The 16,754-nt window shown below is 30.5% G+C and overlaps 4 protein-coding genes across 4 annotated transcripts in view; 3 read left to right on the forward strand and 1 right to left on the reverse strand.

The window, feature by feature from the left end:
• Positions 1-16,754, forward strand: part of LOC113394226 (phosphotriesterase-related protein) — a 193,339-nt gene that overhangs the window by 71,932 nt on the left and 104,653 nt on the right. The window lies entirely within an intron of this gene.
• Positions 58-1,441, forward strand: LOC113394273 (ER membrane protein complex subunit 8/9 homolog). Its single transcript, XM_026631516.2, has 4 exons — positions 58-359; positions 487-636; positions 732-837; positions 1,149-1,441. Exons 1-4 carry the CDS (start codon positions 147-149, stop codon positions 1,328-1,330), a joined length of 651 nt encoding a protein of 216 aa, XP_026487301.1. The 5' UTR covers positions 58-146; the 3' UTR covers positions 1,331-1,441.
• On the reverse strand, positions 2,378-12,232 carry LOC113394274 (alanine--glyoxylate aminotransferase 2, mitochondrial). The gene is made up of 17 exons (XM_026631517.2): positions 12,156-12,232; positions 11,968-12,050; positions 11,276-11,460; positions 11,012-11,135; positions 10,629-10,817; positions 10,229-10,357; positions 9,961-10,113; positions 9,628-9,849; positions 9,189-9,434; positions 9,073-9,114; positions 7,164-7,292; positions 6,931-7,090; positions 6,021-6,235; positions 4,648-4,754; positions 4,177-4,317; positions 3,294-3,608; positions 2,378-2,532 (listed from the first exon to the last, which is right to left on the reverse strand). Exons 1-17 carry the CDS (start codon positions 12,166-12,168, stop codon positions 2,406-2,408), a joined length of 2,580 nt encoding a protein of 859 aa, XP_026487302.2. The 5' UTR covers positions 12,169-12,232; the 3' UTR covers positions 2,378-2,405.
• L(1)g0320 (lethal (1) G0320) lies at positions 13,947-16,356 on the forward strand. Its single transcript, XM_026631480.2, has 5 exons — positions 13,947-14,166; positions 14,699-14,890; positions 15,191-15,468; positions 15,628-15,868; positions 15,982-16,356. The coding sequence occupies exons 1-5, from the start codon at positions 14,106-14,108 to the stop codon at positions 16,050-16,052; spliced, it is 843 nt and encodes a 280-aa protein (XP_026487265.1). The 5' UTR covers positions 13,947-14,105; the 3' UTR covers positions 16,053-16,356.

Consider the following 16,754-nt stretch of genomic DNA (forward strand, 5'->3'; position numbering starts at 1 on the left):
TGAAAATTTGACATTTGTTAGTGACAACTGACATTAATATTACTCTGCTATTGCTGAATCCTGATTCTGCATATAATTACCAATTATTTATAATTAACTTTATTTCACATTCCATACAACTATTATCAATTAAAAAGTGATTAAAAATGGGCGAGGTATCGTTAGAAACATCCGCCTATGCAAAACTAATACTACATGCGGCGAAATATCCGCACTGTGCTGTGAATGGAGTACTACTTGCTGATGGTACTAAAATCAGATCGGGAGCCAAAAACCAAGACTTAGATATTGTGGATACGGTGCCATTGTTCCATCATAGTCATTATTTATCTCCAATGGCAGAAATTGCCCTCACACAGGTAACATTTTAAATGCTTATTACCATAGCCTGACAAACAAACTGTAATTATAGTTTAATCCATATTTATTATTAATTTAGTCTTATTTCTGAGCAATTGAGTAACATTTTATTCTTATTAATTGTAGATAGAGACAATAGCCCAGGCTGATAACAGAGTTATAGCTGGTTATTATGCTGCCTGTGAGAATTTCCGAGATAATACAGTTGAAAAGTGTCCAGGACAAAAGATCGCTGAAAAGATTGTTGAACATTTTCCATCAGCTGTCTTCATAGTTGTAAGTCTACCATAATAAAATATTATAAATAATAACAAACGATTATGTGTTTTAAAGAAACAATTACTATTTTTCTAATTAAATATTTTATTTAGATTGACAATAAAAAGTTTGTGCAACATTTGGAAACTCCAGCTATAAAGCTACACAAGTACACTGAAGGAAAATGGAAGCCAAAGGATGCCAACAAAGTGCTGTTCCGTGAGTATATCTTCCTTTATCTGTATCTCAAATAAAATTCAATGTAATATTAATTTATGTAAATTGTTATTAACAAATTAATGTTGGTTTTATTTAGTTACATCTTTGGCACATAACAAATTTAAAAAAAACAATGATATAAGACATTTTGTGACATATTTAATATTCTTAAAATTAAAATTTTTAATAAATAATTTGGTTTACTATTTTGGTCAATTTAATTTTAATTTAATTGTTTCAACTGTTATGTCATTCAGCCATTTAGGAAAATTATAATAATAATAAAATAAAAAGTTCTTATATGTTTTTAGAAACGCCATATGTATTGGAAACTGTTTCGCACTTACTACAGCGCGGTGTACAGAAGGACCTTATAGATTTCGACAACTACTTGGATGATCTCTCACAGGATTGGACTAATCTAGGCATTGAAAAACTTATTGCCAGTATAAATGCATCAAACTCCATTGATTGTAAGGAAAAGGCATATTAACATATGGTACATTGTGTTAGTTAATAATCAACCTTTTATATATATTTTGGGTTAGGCAATCAATATTACCTATAACTGGATAAAGCTTTAAACAATAAAAATATGAATATACATAATTTATACTTTTATTCTTTTTCAAATCAAATGAATTATTTTTTCTTATAGTGTATGCCTAGAAATGGTCACTAGGTTTATAAAAGGTTTATATATTATATTATAAGGTTTATACAATGGTACTAATTTTTTTGTATGCAATCTATAATCAACTAATTTTACAGTATTGCTATCTCTTTCTTAGGTATGGGATGTGGAGAGGATACCGAGTCACTTCCAGTACCTTAAATACTGATTAAAGTCAGAATAGCTTGTATATCTGTAATCCGAATGATCATTGACTGATGGCAGCCAATCATGCAAGAGCGACGCATGAGTCACCCTGTAAACTAAATTTTATCTAAATATATTATCTAGATTCATTGAAAGCTACAGATTATAAAAGCCAAATATTACCTAGACTCATTGAATACAACAGATTATATCCAAATAAGTTAATCCTGGTTTAACCAATAATCAAAAACTGGAGTATAATTAAGAGATTGTTACAAAAGAGTCAGTACCACTGTATGTTGTATAACCTTAAAAAAAAAATGTAAAATGGTATAGGTAAAAAATATTGTTTTATTTCCAGGAGAATTGTTATATTAATTGACTTATATTATGTCGATGAGACACGTTTAGTATATTTATTTTAGTTATTATTGATTGTTTTCTTAAAGGACTGTTCTTCACTGAGAATAATGGAATTACATATTGGCATTTTTTTTGATAATATAGAAAATTATTCTATAACATTCTAGAATGTATTATGAAAATTAACGATGAAATCATTGCCAGTTTCCATGAATTGGTGTCAAAATATTATAAAGCTAAAGTAATTTCAATAGGGTACAATGGAAATTACTTTACATAATATGAATGTATAATTATAATAGCTGAATGTTTAAATAGTGTATTTATAAAGCATTTATATGTCAAAATTAAACAACATTTATTATTTTTAGTATAATTATTTATATCACACAACATTATTAAAGTAATCTTCTATCAACATCTTACATTTATTAATACCTCCCAAGTCTCCGGCTTTCCCTTGAAATTTACCATTCTTAAAGGCTCCTTTACATTTAAGTAAATCAGTTATTCTGAAAATAATAACAATAAAACTGTTATGTTATTGTTCAAACTGGAACACATCAGTACTATGTATTGTTGCTTGGTACGGCACTAATTAATAACTAAGTTTTTGCCTTTATCAGTTCTTATGTATGAATTTCAAAATCAAAATATACTTTATTCAAGTAGGCTTTTACAAGCACTTTTGAATCGTCATTTAACAGACTATTTAAAGTAAAACTACCACCGGTTCGGAATGTAGATTCTACCGAAAAGAACCGGCAAGAAACTCAGTAGTTACTCTTTTTCAACATTTAAAAATACAGTCATGTTAGTTAAATACAATCATATATGTATGTTATCTCTCCTGCCTGGAAGTCAACAAGCATTAACTCCACGCTTTTATATCAATATAATCTTGTATCGAATAATATGCCTTCTATACCAATGTATTTTTTACAATTTACTTGAATCTATGAAACGGCAAAGTTAAAAATGTCTGTGGAATTTTATTATAGAAGCGGATACCTTGCCCCAAGAATGATTTATTGACTTTGCGGAGTCGGAAACTTGGCGTTCTAAGCTTATCCTAAAAAATATCTTATCCTTGCTAAGGCAAAAAATCAAATGTTTTTTTGTGTGTAATATCGGCCCTTATTGAATGAAAGGTAATTATATAAAATGAGAAAGTATTAACGATCCAAATTGCACGCAAAACTATTATAGTGAAAACAACTGTCAAAATTATTTATTAATGGACTAGGTAGCCATTTAATTTAAAGATACTTACTGTTGTCCTAAGGCTTTAAAGTCACTTTCAGCACCCTGTATAATAATTTGACCTTCTTTTGGCTTATCCTGGTCTTCGGACGCGACAAAAACAAATATGTCTTCATTTTCCAAACCTTTACAAATAGCTCGGTTGAAGTCAGAGTTAGCCTCCTTTTTAAACATAAATAAATATTTTGGTGTTGGTTGAGTATTTCTTATTTTGTCAATTTCATATTGAGCTAACTCTGACAGGACATTTTGTAAATTCTTATTTGTTATTTTCAAGTTTCTCTGTAGTTTAGACACTAATTCCTCATGTTTCACTGGTTCATTTCTGTAAAGCAATTTTTTTTTTACACAGTTTTATATTTTTAGTTTATAGAATTTGTTTGAGGGAGGGTATATATAGTTAATTTTTTTTTAATGAATTTTATCCAAGAGTTTCGCGGAGAAGCGACAAGAGAAGAGAGCTTTATCATCCTATATACCTATTACAAAATTGTGATAGTGAAAACCACCCTTAATATTGTCTATGATAAATGGTCTATACTCAATCAAAAAAGTATTACTTAATATTAAATGCCATGTTTTCACTAATCCATAATGAATACCATAGATTATTCTAGAGCTTGATATCGCTGCAATTTATCATTTTATAAGTTTGTCTTTGCTCCTCCTGTGCTTGGAATATGTTATCATTCTGTATAAAATTTAATATATTTTAATTTTTTCTGTTGTGGCTCGTGTTTCTATTTCTTTTCACTTATGTAAATTAAATTAGTTGTACCTCTTCTTATATAATAATAACGGTATACTCGTTCTTAAAAGTGTTTTGCACAGAATAGGATTTTATGTTTTAATTTTTATTTGATTTTAAATTGTATAATTACATTGGTACTTACTTCAATAATCCTATTAGAGCCTTCTCCCTGTCCAACATCCTTTGGAAAGATTTCGTAACACGATTACCTACAAGGAACCTGAGATTTGTCTTGCCTTTCTTCCCCGGTTCGACGCCTAATAGTTTTATCATTTGCAACTGACTGAAAAAAATGTATTAGTGACGTAATTTTATATTGTTTTTACTAAAAGCTGCGCCCGCGACTTCGGACGCATTTGAATTTAACAAAAACTTAATTGTCGTAGCCTAAGTTACTCCCTATTACATCAGCTATCTGCCAGTGAAAGTCCCGTCAAAAGCGGTCTAGCCGTTCCATGATTAGCCGGAACAGACAGACAAAAATTGAAAAAGATGCTATTTTGATAAATATGTACCGTGTAAGTGTATACATACATATGCATACACATGCATTTAGTAGGTATATTTTGACTTTTATCTAACTAACCATGTCTTTTCCTCAAGTAAAGTATACCTTAAATTAGTAACATGTGTTCCACAGCACAAATTCTCGTCAATATCACCGATGCATATAACGCGTATTGTATCCATGCAGTCCTTAGGCAGCCCTCTTGTGTGTGCCTGAAAATATATTTAAAAAAAAAAGTCCAAACATTAGGGCATGTCACAGCGATAACCCTGTGGGCACACGACAAAATTGCACGACGATCTTAACCGAGAATATATCCAGTGGTTTAAATCCGTAGCGAAATTACATGTATTTAATTTGAACTTCTACTTCGTCTGATGCTCAACGAGAAAAACAAGTATTCAAAACTTCTCTTCAAAGGAGTCTGGTACTGTTTCTACTGTTATATATACTGGGTTATTGGTAATTCGACGTATTCCCGTGAGGAGGTGATAGGGTTGACTATTTACAATAATTTTAACCCCCATATGCATTATGCAAAAGTAAGTCATTTTTGAGTTATCACGTTTTTTTAGATATTTTCAAATTTATTTAAAAACGTATCAATTGAAATATTTTTTTTTCTTCTGATTTAAAAAAAAAGATTAAACAATGGTTATTTGCTAATATTAAAACAATAATTATCGGTCCAAATTTAAAAATGCGAGGCGGTAAACGATTTTATTATATTTTTTTTCCACAAAAATGCCTTAAACACAAAAAAAAACCTTATGAAACTTGACTTGCAGATTATTTTAAAAACATAACCGTCTTCTTAGCTCTCCAAAAATGTATAACAACTAGGAACTTATTTCAAAAGAAACGAAATAAAATGACCACAAAGGACGCTGGTGGAAATTCGTATTCGAACACGAAAAAATTCGGATTAAAGTTCGCTTTTTAAAATTCCTACAAAGTTTATTTTGTTAAATTACCAATAACCCTGTATACTGGAAGATTTCCGGCAAGGTATCTAGCTAAATCGAAATGACTCTGTGGTGGAACAAGCTCTAAAGCTCCTGCATGTGATAAGAGGCATTTGCCTAGCAGTGGGACTTTTACAGGCTGTTTTTTTATAAATATACAAATTACAAATATACGTAGAGTTTATGTATCGCTTATTATATTTAAAGAGAGATGAAGATGAGTTATGTGACGGTTCTTCTCGAATCTAATTTCTGAACCGGTGATAGCTTTACATTTATAATTTATACTTTAACTGTACTGTATCATTACCATTCAAAAGAACGAATATGAATAAGGATTTATGAAGTGCTCCTTGTTTAAAAAAAATATTTTGACATTCGAAGATTTCATGCAAATATTTGTGCTGGAAAATTAAAAAAATAAACCATTCCAAAATGCCACAAAAGGCCGATTTCACTCAGCCTAATATGAAACTTGATAATAAATAAAATTTTAAAAATATATATAATTACTTCATTTAAATCAGGATCATTTGCTTTTAAAAATTTGACTGTGACAGGTGTGGCCGAACGTATGTGTTTGTTGCACTGTTCTTCAGCAACCTGTACCGTTTCATCACTGACGGATGTTGAATCAAGCTCAACGAAACATTCATCGCCACCCAACCACCAGCTGGTCGTGGGTAAACTGTGATCTCTTTCCAATATTGCAGATAATAAATGTTGACCTGTAACCGTGGTATATTAAACAGTGATATAAGTTTTCAACTCCGTATTACGGGCGACAAGCAGCTAGATGGAGCTAATCTGGAGATCTACTCTCCAAAAAATACTTTTAAGACACTTTTTGAGGCACCTCACCAATGGTCCAAGATTTGACCATAATTGATGAGATGCCCTTGTTTTTTTGACCAGTGTTTTGAGACGGACCTGTATGTTTTATATGTATAATAAAATAACCGCTTAAGCACTGGAGCAGTTAAACATTACTGCTTTATTTTTCTCATCCCCTGAACCCCCAAAAAGGCTTTCTTAAATCAAACTAGTAGTTCCTGAGATTAACGCATTCAAGTTTTTCAGCTTTATATATTAAAATAGCTTTGAATGATATGATATGGATATCTTAAGTGGATAATAGTCAGTCAGTAAGAATTAAGTCCTCCTGCCAACATCTAATGATGTGTAAAATTTTCAAATGGATAGTAGGAATAACATCCCTTAAACCTATAACCGGGTGGTATGTCCTCAGAGATTCTCAGTTTTCCCTTTGACACACTATAGACTCGACACCCACACAGTGAATCCATGGAATGCATCTCTTATTATATAAATGGCTGAGCTTCGCAGTTTAAATTTAGACTATTTACATGAAAAGCGAGAATTTTATATTCATGTAAGTATAATATAACAGTTGTGAACAAACCTGAGTGTTGCTGCATATGGTCAAACCGTCTCGACCAATCAATTTTCTGTACTACATCCGTACCAATTTCAATTGGTTGCTGAGTAAAATGAATAGCTTGATCTCCTTTCCGAAGCACTTGCAATACTTCTACATCATTTAACCAGCCTAAATCAAAAGGCTGCAAAAATTATATTTTTATATTATGTAATGATGTATTTATATTTTGTAATCTGTTTAAAACATATATATACCTGGCCTCCGCCTGCTGGGAAGAGTATTGTATTCTCTAAGGTTATTTGGAAACCTTCAAATTTGGACACCTTTCCATATTCAACTATTGGCTCCTTAGTTTCTTCACATTTAATTACTTTGGAAGTGAACTATTGGAATATACATATATTTAATTATATGATATAACAATATAATATACATAGAAGAGCTAATATTTCATGTGTATTTAAGAAATAGGAAATTACGAAATTACATCATTCAAGTTTAAATTAAATAAACTGTAAAATTATCTAATTGATTTAAAGCTAATTCTTTTGATATGGGGCAAGCGAAATCATACTTCAATTACAATAACAGGCAATTATTGCAACAATTACAATATATTTTTAATATATTTATTACCCGAAGCTTTCAATTATTGGTTTTGGTAATGAATCTGGCAAATAATGAAAACCTTTATCTTTTTTATGTATACATAATCTCCTTTTTATATACTTTATAGCTCAGGTTATAAAATAAAAGGGATATTGGGCACTCAGAATACAATAAAGCAACAAATGTCCAAAGTGTGATGACTTTAATTATTGTTTTTGTTAATTCATTGTTATCATATTTTAATTTATCTTGCTTTTATTAAATCATATAAATATATATCTACGCTCCATCTACTTCCTAATTCTATTATCTTAGCTTTATATGATGTTTTATGAATAAACATAAATAGTACATTCTTAATAATATAATTTAATTGTAAAATTACACTTCAGTAATCAATGATAAGTCAATTTAAAGTTTAATTATTATTATATTATATTATTATTATAATTCATATTTGTATATATTTAAGCACTTAATATTATCAATTCTTAGGTTAATAAATTTATTTAAAGTTTTAGCTATTATTTTATAAGTTTCATTGGTCATAAAATATATTTTTTATTTATCGACATTTACCTGCTTTTATTTATTCTTTGGAAGTGTTATCATGAAATACAATATAATGAAAAATATTATACATATTTCTTTTTTAGATTAATTTTAAGAAATTAAGATTATTAATTATAAGAATTGAAAAGACAGGCTTAAGGTTACCTCTGTAAGAAAACTATCTTCTTGACACTTAAATACCATTTTTTATATTACTTTTACACCTTTATTTAAAAAAAAAATTATATTTAGATTTTTTTAAAGTATATATTTATAGCAGGTACAGGACCTGCAGTCTGTATTGGCCACAAATCTATAAAGGCCTCGCTGTGTAACAAAATTAAAAAAAATACATTATTTTTATTACAGAAACTGAAAGAACCAGCGACGAAAAAAAATCTCAAATGATTATTTGACATAACAATTTTAACATTCAAATTTCATACTGACATTGACCGCTATTAATGCGTCTAGAAATGTTACACACACGAATAAAAAAAGGTACATAATAATAAAATATTTCTAATTCATATAAATTAAGCTAAGATTATAAAATTTCTGTTAGTTTTCATCAATTAGTATAAATTTAGAAAGTTCACATTTGAGCTTTAAGTATAAATGACCGCTTAAGTAAAGGTTTGGACTTATTTTTGGGCTTTGCTCAGGGAAATCAGATAGATATTTCTCTTAATGATATAATAAGAAAGTGTGCTTGTGCATCTTTAAAGTATGTGTTTATTGGTGTAAAATAAAAAGTATTTTGATTTGATTTAAGAAAGGCTTTATATGTAAAAGTCTAACCAGGAGCAGATATCATTACAGGTCTGTTACATTATAATTATATTAAACGAAAATACATAGTAAGAAAAGAATTATTATTTAATATATATTAAATAAAAGTAAATATTGAATGTACTATATATTTTTTTATTTAACTTATAGCTATTTATTTTTCTTATAATTATTAAATACTTGATCCAAAACTGCTATGGCGAAATCGACATCTTTTTTGTTGATGCACATGGGCGGTTTTATTCTCAGTACCTGAAAATTTAAGGACAGTAAGTAACATTAAATATTAATTCACATTAAGTTATTTTAGAGTTTTTAAAACTTACATTACGCCATCGTCCGCCAGTTCCAATTAGGATACCCAAATCTTTGATCGATTCCAGGATTTCACTCGCGTCACCCGAATTTAATGGCTGCTTCGTGCCCGGTTCTACTAACTCTAGTCCTATCATTAAACCTTTACCGCGAACATCACCGATCACAGGATGGGAGTTTTGTAACTCCATTAATTGTTCTAGAAAATATCGCCCAGTTTCTTTGCAGTTTTGTTGAAGTCCTTCCTCTTCAATAACCTGAATGTATCAAAGTCAAAATCTTTATTCATGTAGCGCTGAGGAGAACCGGTGAAAAAGATCAGCCAGATTTTTTTGTTACAAAATTATTTTCATAGTAAGTATCAATAAAAGTTTTCTTTTTTTATTATTAAAGAACACCATTATTTAAACAGTATTATTAAATAGTTAGTTCTCATTTATATACATTTACCTCCAAAACAGCTTTCCCAACAGCAGCGGCCATTGGATTACCTCCAAAAGTATTAAAATAAGAACTTTTGGTATGAGCTTCGGCTATTGCCTTTGTTGTGACAACTGCACCGAGTGGAAATCCATTACCGATTCCCTTAGCCAAGGTGACTATATCTGGTTGGACACCATGGTTCTGGAATCCCCAAAATGCGTCGCCTGTGCGACCAAAGCCGGTTTGCACCTGATAACAAAGAATATTTTAAAATGTAATAATCGACGTGTAAACCAATATTGTTTGATTAATTAATTTTGATATATATATCAGGTCTTTAAAAGTATCAACGTCTATCACCTCATCAGCAACAAAAAGACCTCCATGTTTCCTTATCAATTCAACTGCTTTCTTAATATATCCCTTTGGAAACTGAACTGCGCCATTTACTCCCTGGATAGATTCCGCGAAAAATGCTGCAACTCTGCCAGCAGGCACTGAATTTTCTAAAAGCTGATAATGTCAAATTATAAATTATAAAAAACCTTAGTCTTATTTCAACTCAAAGGCTAAATATATTGCGTAGTTGGATCTTTGTTATGTACATGTACTGTTGTAGTATACAAACCTCTGAGAGTTGATGAACGTATTTATCAGAAGTCACGCAGTCACCTGCGCAGGCGCACGAATTTTTCACCTGAGAAATGGAGTCTCGGCAACCACCCCAAATGCCTCTATAGGGATCTGGTAGCATTGCCTGCATACGTTTAATAATTAAAACTAAAACACGGTTTAATTCTCAGTGAAAGTGTATTGTAAAAATATGTCATTCCCATTAAAATTCCATTATCGGAATCGAAAAGATAATTCGAAATCAACGGAAAAGTGTTTTTTAGAATCATATTAAAGCATGATACTTTGAAACTAATGTGTAAAGCAGAAAAGAAAGGTCTGATTATAACAAATATATTTTTTTTTTAGGTATTTTAAGACTGTATTAATAATTAAAAAAAAAAACATATACGCACATGATGCATACCAGAGGGTACCGGAATGGGCATTCGGTAAGACTGCGTGGCTGTTAAACCCATTACAGTACTGGAATATCCATGGTAACAACTTTGTAACGATATGACGTCATTGCTGCCCGTGTAAGCCTTGGCAAGGAGTAATGCGAGATCGTTTGCTTCTGTACCGCTGTTTACTAGATATACTACCTGAGTTATATAAGAGTTATAGTGAAACATCATTATATATAATATAATAGGTATGATAAAAGTGAAACGATATTTTGCGTTTTCGCTCTTTTTTCAATATTAAAATTGTATTTTAAACATTATCAACATAATCTGACTTTTGACGCACGTAAATGAGTTTTACTTACATCTTTAACGTAATCTTAATTAGATACCTTTAAATCCCCAGGAAACTTAGCAATAAGTTTTTCAACGTATTCATAGATTTTCGGGTGTCTATAAATGTTTGTTACGTGCCAGAGACTGTCTATCTGTTCGTGCAGCGCAGCTGATACTTTACTAAAATCAGAAAAAATGTATTTAAGAATTATACATTTAATTTAATACATTTTACTTACATAATCATCCAACAAAATTAACGTTGCAACAAAGTCCTATGAAATATAACGAAGGAATTATAACAAATGTTTCAAACTCACGGGTGGCAATGGCCTACCGATACTGTTACGATTCCTCCAAAGAGGTCGAGGTATCGTCTTCCATCGTGGTCGAAAAGCCATTGCATGTGTCCCTGATGAAGTACCAATGGTCGCTTGTAGATATTACATATAGCTGGTGCTATGTGGTCAGCTTTTATTTTGTTCGTCTTTTGGAAAGATGGACCCTACGAACAAAATAATTGAAAAACTATCAATGACCTTGACGTATTATACTGCATTTATATATCTGAGTTAGAACATATCCTTAAGAAATGTTGCACGCGTGTCCTGTGGAAACTAAGTAAATCTGCTGGTTTTGCACCTGACTATTTGATTCTTATTGTTTGGTGTCCAATCGGACTATAAGAGTAAAGAAATATTGTCTGCATTTATTAGTATTTACAGCCCTTGCGTTAGTCTCCGTTGATTTTGGCCGATATGCCCAAAATCGGTTTGGATAATGTCATCATCGTATTTAAGTGTTGATAGCTTGTACAAGAATGCCATTTTATCACATAGCCTATAACTATACTTATAATGTCCTAAATCCCAAGATTGGTGGGGCATTGACGATGGGTGGATGATATTTCTTGCAGTGCTTATGTGTATTGGCAGTGGGAACCATTTACCAGGTAGCTAATTTGTCCGTCTGCCTACCTATTCTAAATAACTGTAAAATATTGAATACTTACTGAATAGGTGTTTGGCTTAAAGTCACATTTTGGAAAGGCTGTTGAAAGCTGCCTTGTTAATATTTTGTAGGAATTTCTTGTTACTGTAACATAGAAAAATAAAATAACAAATTAAGAAGATAAAAGATTTTTTACAATTTTTTTAAAAGTAATCCACATGAAACAAAAACATTGCTTTCTATTGATACCTCTGTTCGCCATTACTGTTTATTGGCACTGTGACCGTAAGACTACAATAGAATTAAATTAAATTTGAATTACTACCCGTGACCTTTGACTCCCGAATATATTATCGCAATACAATATCTATTATTGAGGCGCATTTGGCATAGTCACTTAATATATATATTTTGATTTTTATTACTTATTAACAAATATTGTTTTACTATTTTGAGTGAAATTCTTCGATCATTATGAGAATAACTATTCTTATTTATTAATTGAATATTAAAAACAATTTTACTTTATTGTGGCACGGTGAATGTCCTTCTATTCTTTTAATTTTAAACTAAAGTCCAGCCATTGATTAGCACTAAAATATACTAAAATATTCAGTAAACCTTATGAACGACAAAGCTATAAATACAATTATCGTGCAAAAGTAAACACAGTGTTTTTTTATGATTTTTCCACAGTATGTCAAAGTTTTACTTATGCGATAATATGAGTTTTAATCAAAACAGCGTAATAAGAATCTTTGTTTATAAGCATTGAACCGAAGACAGATGACCTCACGGTAGATTCATACTAAATATAAATTTGATATTTACTACAGGTTGAAATTATATTAAAATTATAAAAAGTTTGTGACGACGTAAGCAGTAAAGTGATTATAATAAGCTATTATTGAGATTGAGGTTAGGGGTCATCTGAAAGTACGTGGTATTCACCATCCATGGTGTTGATGGTTGTCGATGTATGCAGTAGCTTTTAGAGGATACAGTTAAGACAGTTCGTATTTTTCTACTACGGAATATCCACTAAAACCGGAAATCAGGATAGCTTCTTACCCCCATTTGCTTATGGCTGGTCCTAAAGGAACCTTCCCTTAGAACCAGCCACTATCCAAGATTACGTCGCTGGGGTCTCAACAAGAGAAAAGCCCCCACAATAGGGTATAGTAAGTAAGCTTAATATAGATATACATAGTTAAATACAAATATAATTCTTTATAATACTAGATCTTCATATTGCTGTTTTTATGCTGTTAAGATAATTTAATTTGAACTACAAAAAATTTGATGTACTCGATTGCAAATTGGAATTAAAAATAATTAGGCACCTCCACTACTTTGTTACCCCTGGGCCTAGAAATCTCAAAATCCGCCTCTGACTACGCTTGATCGATTCCATAGACCCTGTTTGTGTTGAGGATAGCAATCACAAGGGTTTTAGAAGGTCCCACAATCCTCATGCCGCTTACATGGTTACCTATCGGAGATTTCCATAGCTCTTTCTAATATCTAACGTACGAAGCTTAGGCTGGATACGCAAGTAAAAGAATAAAGCACTATTACAATGAACAATAATATTAACAATTTATCATAGAAAGCTTTCGTTTTACGTTTTGTTATTTACTATATATAAAGCGCACATTTGTAGTCTGACATTATATAACTCTATAATTATTTTTATAATAACTATTTTATTTTGATTACAATTGTAGTTTATGTTATAAAGATACAACATATATAACTTAAACATATATAACATAAACAATAAACACTACATACAATAGGTAGATATGATGCTGAAAAACACTCATATCTCTTACTATAACAAAACCGATAATATGTAAAATACGATTTTGTTGTATTGGTATAATTTTTTTTGGGCAACATAATATTAAACTTTAATACTAATTATAAATCTATTTTAAAACCCATTTAAACAGTATTATGGACATTATGCGAATACGCATTAAAAACGGTAAAATGTACGATTTATTATTTAGAGCACTGTCGCACTAGTGACAAGTGTTCCTTCCACGTCAATCGAGTTGGATATAAAATTGGCATTGGTGAGATTAAGTTTACGCGGTGGTGGCCGTATTGTGTCGAGTGAAGTGAATGGTCCTTAGTCACCTCTAGATATTGACTTGTTTTCTTAAAAAATCTTAAAATAAAAACTTATAAAAAATGAAACTAATTTATCTCATGTTATTGGTTTTACCAGCGGCCTTGCTTTGCTTCCAAAGTGGTAAGTATTATGCTACATTTTAATAGAAAGTATTTGCGGAATTACGTGGCATTGCATTCGTTTTATTTTAGAAAGAAAGTTCCTATAAATACATTGACATTTGATATTTTAATAGTAATTATTACTTGAATGAAATTATTAGGTAAATTATGAATATATTTATAATATAATATGGTAAATATGTAAAGTTACTTTTTATACTTTAAATACATATTATGCTTAAATGATAAGTTAAGCTATATTAAATCATCATTACCCGTAAAATACAATATATAATTTGAACATTTGATTTCATTTTGGTGTCATATAATTGAATGTACATCCAAATTGATCAATGAACTACATCCCTATATGTTTCCCTAATACACTGTGTGATTTATTTTATTTACAATAAGGCAGATGATAGGTATACATCTGTTTTATTGTATAATATATATTAACATGAATTAATTAGTAAAATTCTGATATAACATATGTTAATACAAAATACATAATCAAATGAGGTTTTATATTAGATAATATTTTATTCCAGCCAATACAATCCTTGTTAGGGCAGATGAAGATGAATTAGATGATGTAGTTGACATTGAAGGTGAAGATAACCAGGTTGTTGGTGAAGATGCACTAGGAGATGATGATGACTCAGTAATAAAGTCTTCACAGGATGTAGATACAAACATTCTATTCATTAAACCAATCTCCAGTTATGGGGATGTGGCATTCGGTAAGTGTTGAATGAAAGTAGTTTTATTCATAAAAAGATTTTAAATTAAGCTCAACATATTCATTACACTCATATTTCTTTAGATGAGTTTAGATATGTTTTAAGCTGTAATAAGTTAGAAAGAGGGCAATTAATGTGTTGTCAAGATAAGTTATTACAATTTTGTCTAATTAAATAAATTTTCAAATCACATGTGACTTTCTAAATAATTGCAAACAGTTTCAAACCAAATGAGTACCTAATTTCAGTAAATAAAAATGTAACAGTAGATTAACCTTCAACTTTAAATTGTAATTTCAGATCTTCAAGCAGGATTTCCTGTAGAGTTCCTCGTTGGTTTCGTCAACAAAGGCTCAGAGGATTACATTGTTGAAACAATGGAAGCATCCTTCAGATACCCCATGGACTACACATACTACATTCAGAACTTCACAGCACTGCCTTATTACAGAGATGTGAAGCCAAAACAAGAGGCCACATTCGCTTATTCTTTCATCCCTAGCGAGTCTTTTGCTGGCAGACCTTTTGGACTTAATATCCAGCTTAACTACAGGGATTCCAGTGGAAACTTCTACCAGGTATTTAATATGTATAAAATTGATATGTCTATGAAAGTAAACATTAAAATGATTTTATAATATAACACATTATTTTTTTGGATTGGAGTTACCTTAAAAAAAAAACTTAATACTACATCTAATAGTAATTACTTATAATTTATGTTATGTTATCAATAGGAGGCCGTATACAACCAGACTGTGAATATTGTCGAAGTATCTGAAGGCTTGGATGGAGAAACCTTCTTCCTCTATGTATTCCTTGGAGCAGCATGTGTGCTAGCTCTGGTACTCGGCCAGCAAGCTCTTTCATCCCTCGCCCGCCGTCGCTCTCCTCGTGCTGCTCCTAAGCCCCTAGAGACTGGTACAGCTAATGATGTTGACTATGACTGGCTGCCCAAAGAAGTTGTAAACCAGCTTAGTAAGTACAGAAAAATAAAACGTTGAAAATAACAAAAAACACGAAGAAGTGTTTTTTTTTGTTTCTTATTAACTCATAAATATGATATAATTTAATTATTTTTTTTGTTACAGAAAAGTCACCTAAGACACCCAAACAGTCACCACGCTTGAGGAAAGCGAAAAGATCTGCTGGTGATGATTAATTTCTAGCTCTTAGTTATTAACTTAGGAACACCAACATTTGCCTAAAAGTAGGCTAAGATGTGTATGCGTTATAACAAATAAAATAGGACTAGACAATATTAATTTCTTTGTCTATGAAAAAAATCTCTAGTGTTGTCCCTTTGTGGTCTATTCCTATTTTGTATTGTTAAGTGAAGAGACTGTGTGGATTTTAGTTGCTAAAAGTGTCGAGTAAATTAAGGAACAAATAGTGTGGACAGCTTTGTAATAACGATTGCGATTATGAGAAGACATTATTTAATAAAAAACGTTAATTTTTTACAATGTTTTATTTATAAAAAATATATTTTCATACAAGAAACAGTAACAAATGTTGCAACAATTTCACAAACATGAAATTTTAAAATTATTGATATTATACTATACATCTAAGTATACATTTATAAGAATAATGGTGATATTTAATTATTTACAATACCCCAGTAAAATATAACTCAGAATATTAAATATGCCCAAAAATTATAGTCCTATAATCCATAATATTTGATTAGTCTTACATAAATATATATACATATTTTAATATGAGATCATACTAACTATCCATCCTGATGCATGGCTACAATTCAGATTTTACCTTAAGATAAAATATATGAGACAAATTTTTCCAAGGGATTCATACAAATTATTTAAAATAAAATTGCACTTTTTAGTGTAAACATCAG

The sequence above is a fragment of the Vanessa tameamea genome, chromosome 16 (genome assembly GCF_037043105.1).
Source record: "Vanessa tameamea isolate UH-Manoa-2023 chromosome 16, ilVanTame1 primary haplotype, whole genome shotgun sequence".
Lineage (NCBI taxonomy): Eukaryota > Metazoa > Arthropoda > Insecta > Lepidoptera > Nymphalidae > Vanessa > Vanessa tameamea.

Coding starts and splice junctions, on each gene's coding strand:
- LOC113394274 (XM_026631517.2), bottom strand. Junction 11,136..11,275: donor TCGGTAGGCCATTGCCACCC/GTGAGTTTGAAA, acceptor TTCTGATTTTAG/TAAAGTATCAGCTGCGCTGC. Junction 3,609..4,176: donor GCTCTAATAGGATTATTGAA/GTAAGTACCAAT, acceptor ATTGCTTTACAG/AAATGAACCAGTGAAACATG.
- LOC113394273 (XM_026631516.2), top strand. CDS start 147: ATGGGCGAGGTATCGTTAGAAACATCCGCCTATGCAAAACTAATACTA. Junction 360..486: donor CAGAAATTGCCCTCACACAG/GTAACATTTTAA, acceptor TATTAATTGTAG/ATAGAGACAATAGCCCAGGC. Junction 637..731: donor CATCAGCTGTCTTCATAGTT/GTAAGTCTACCA, acceptor TATTTTATTTAG/ATTGACAATAAAAAGTTTGT.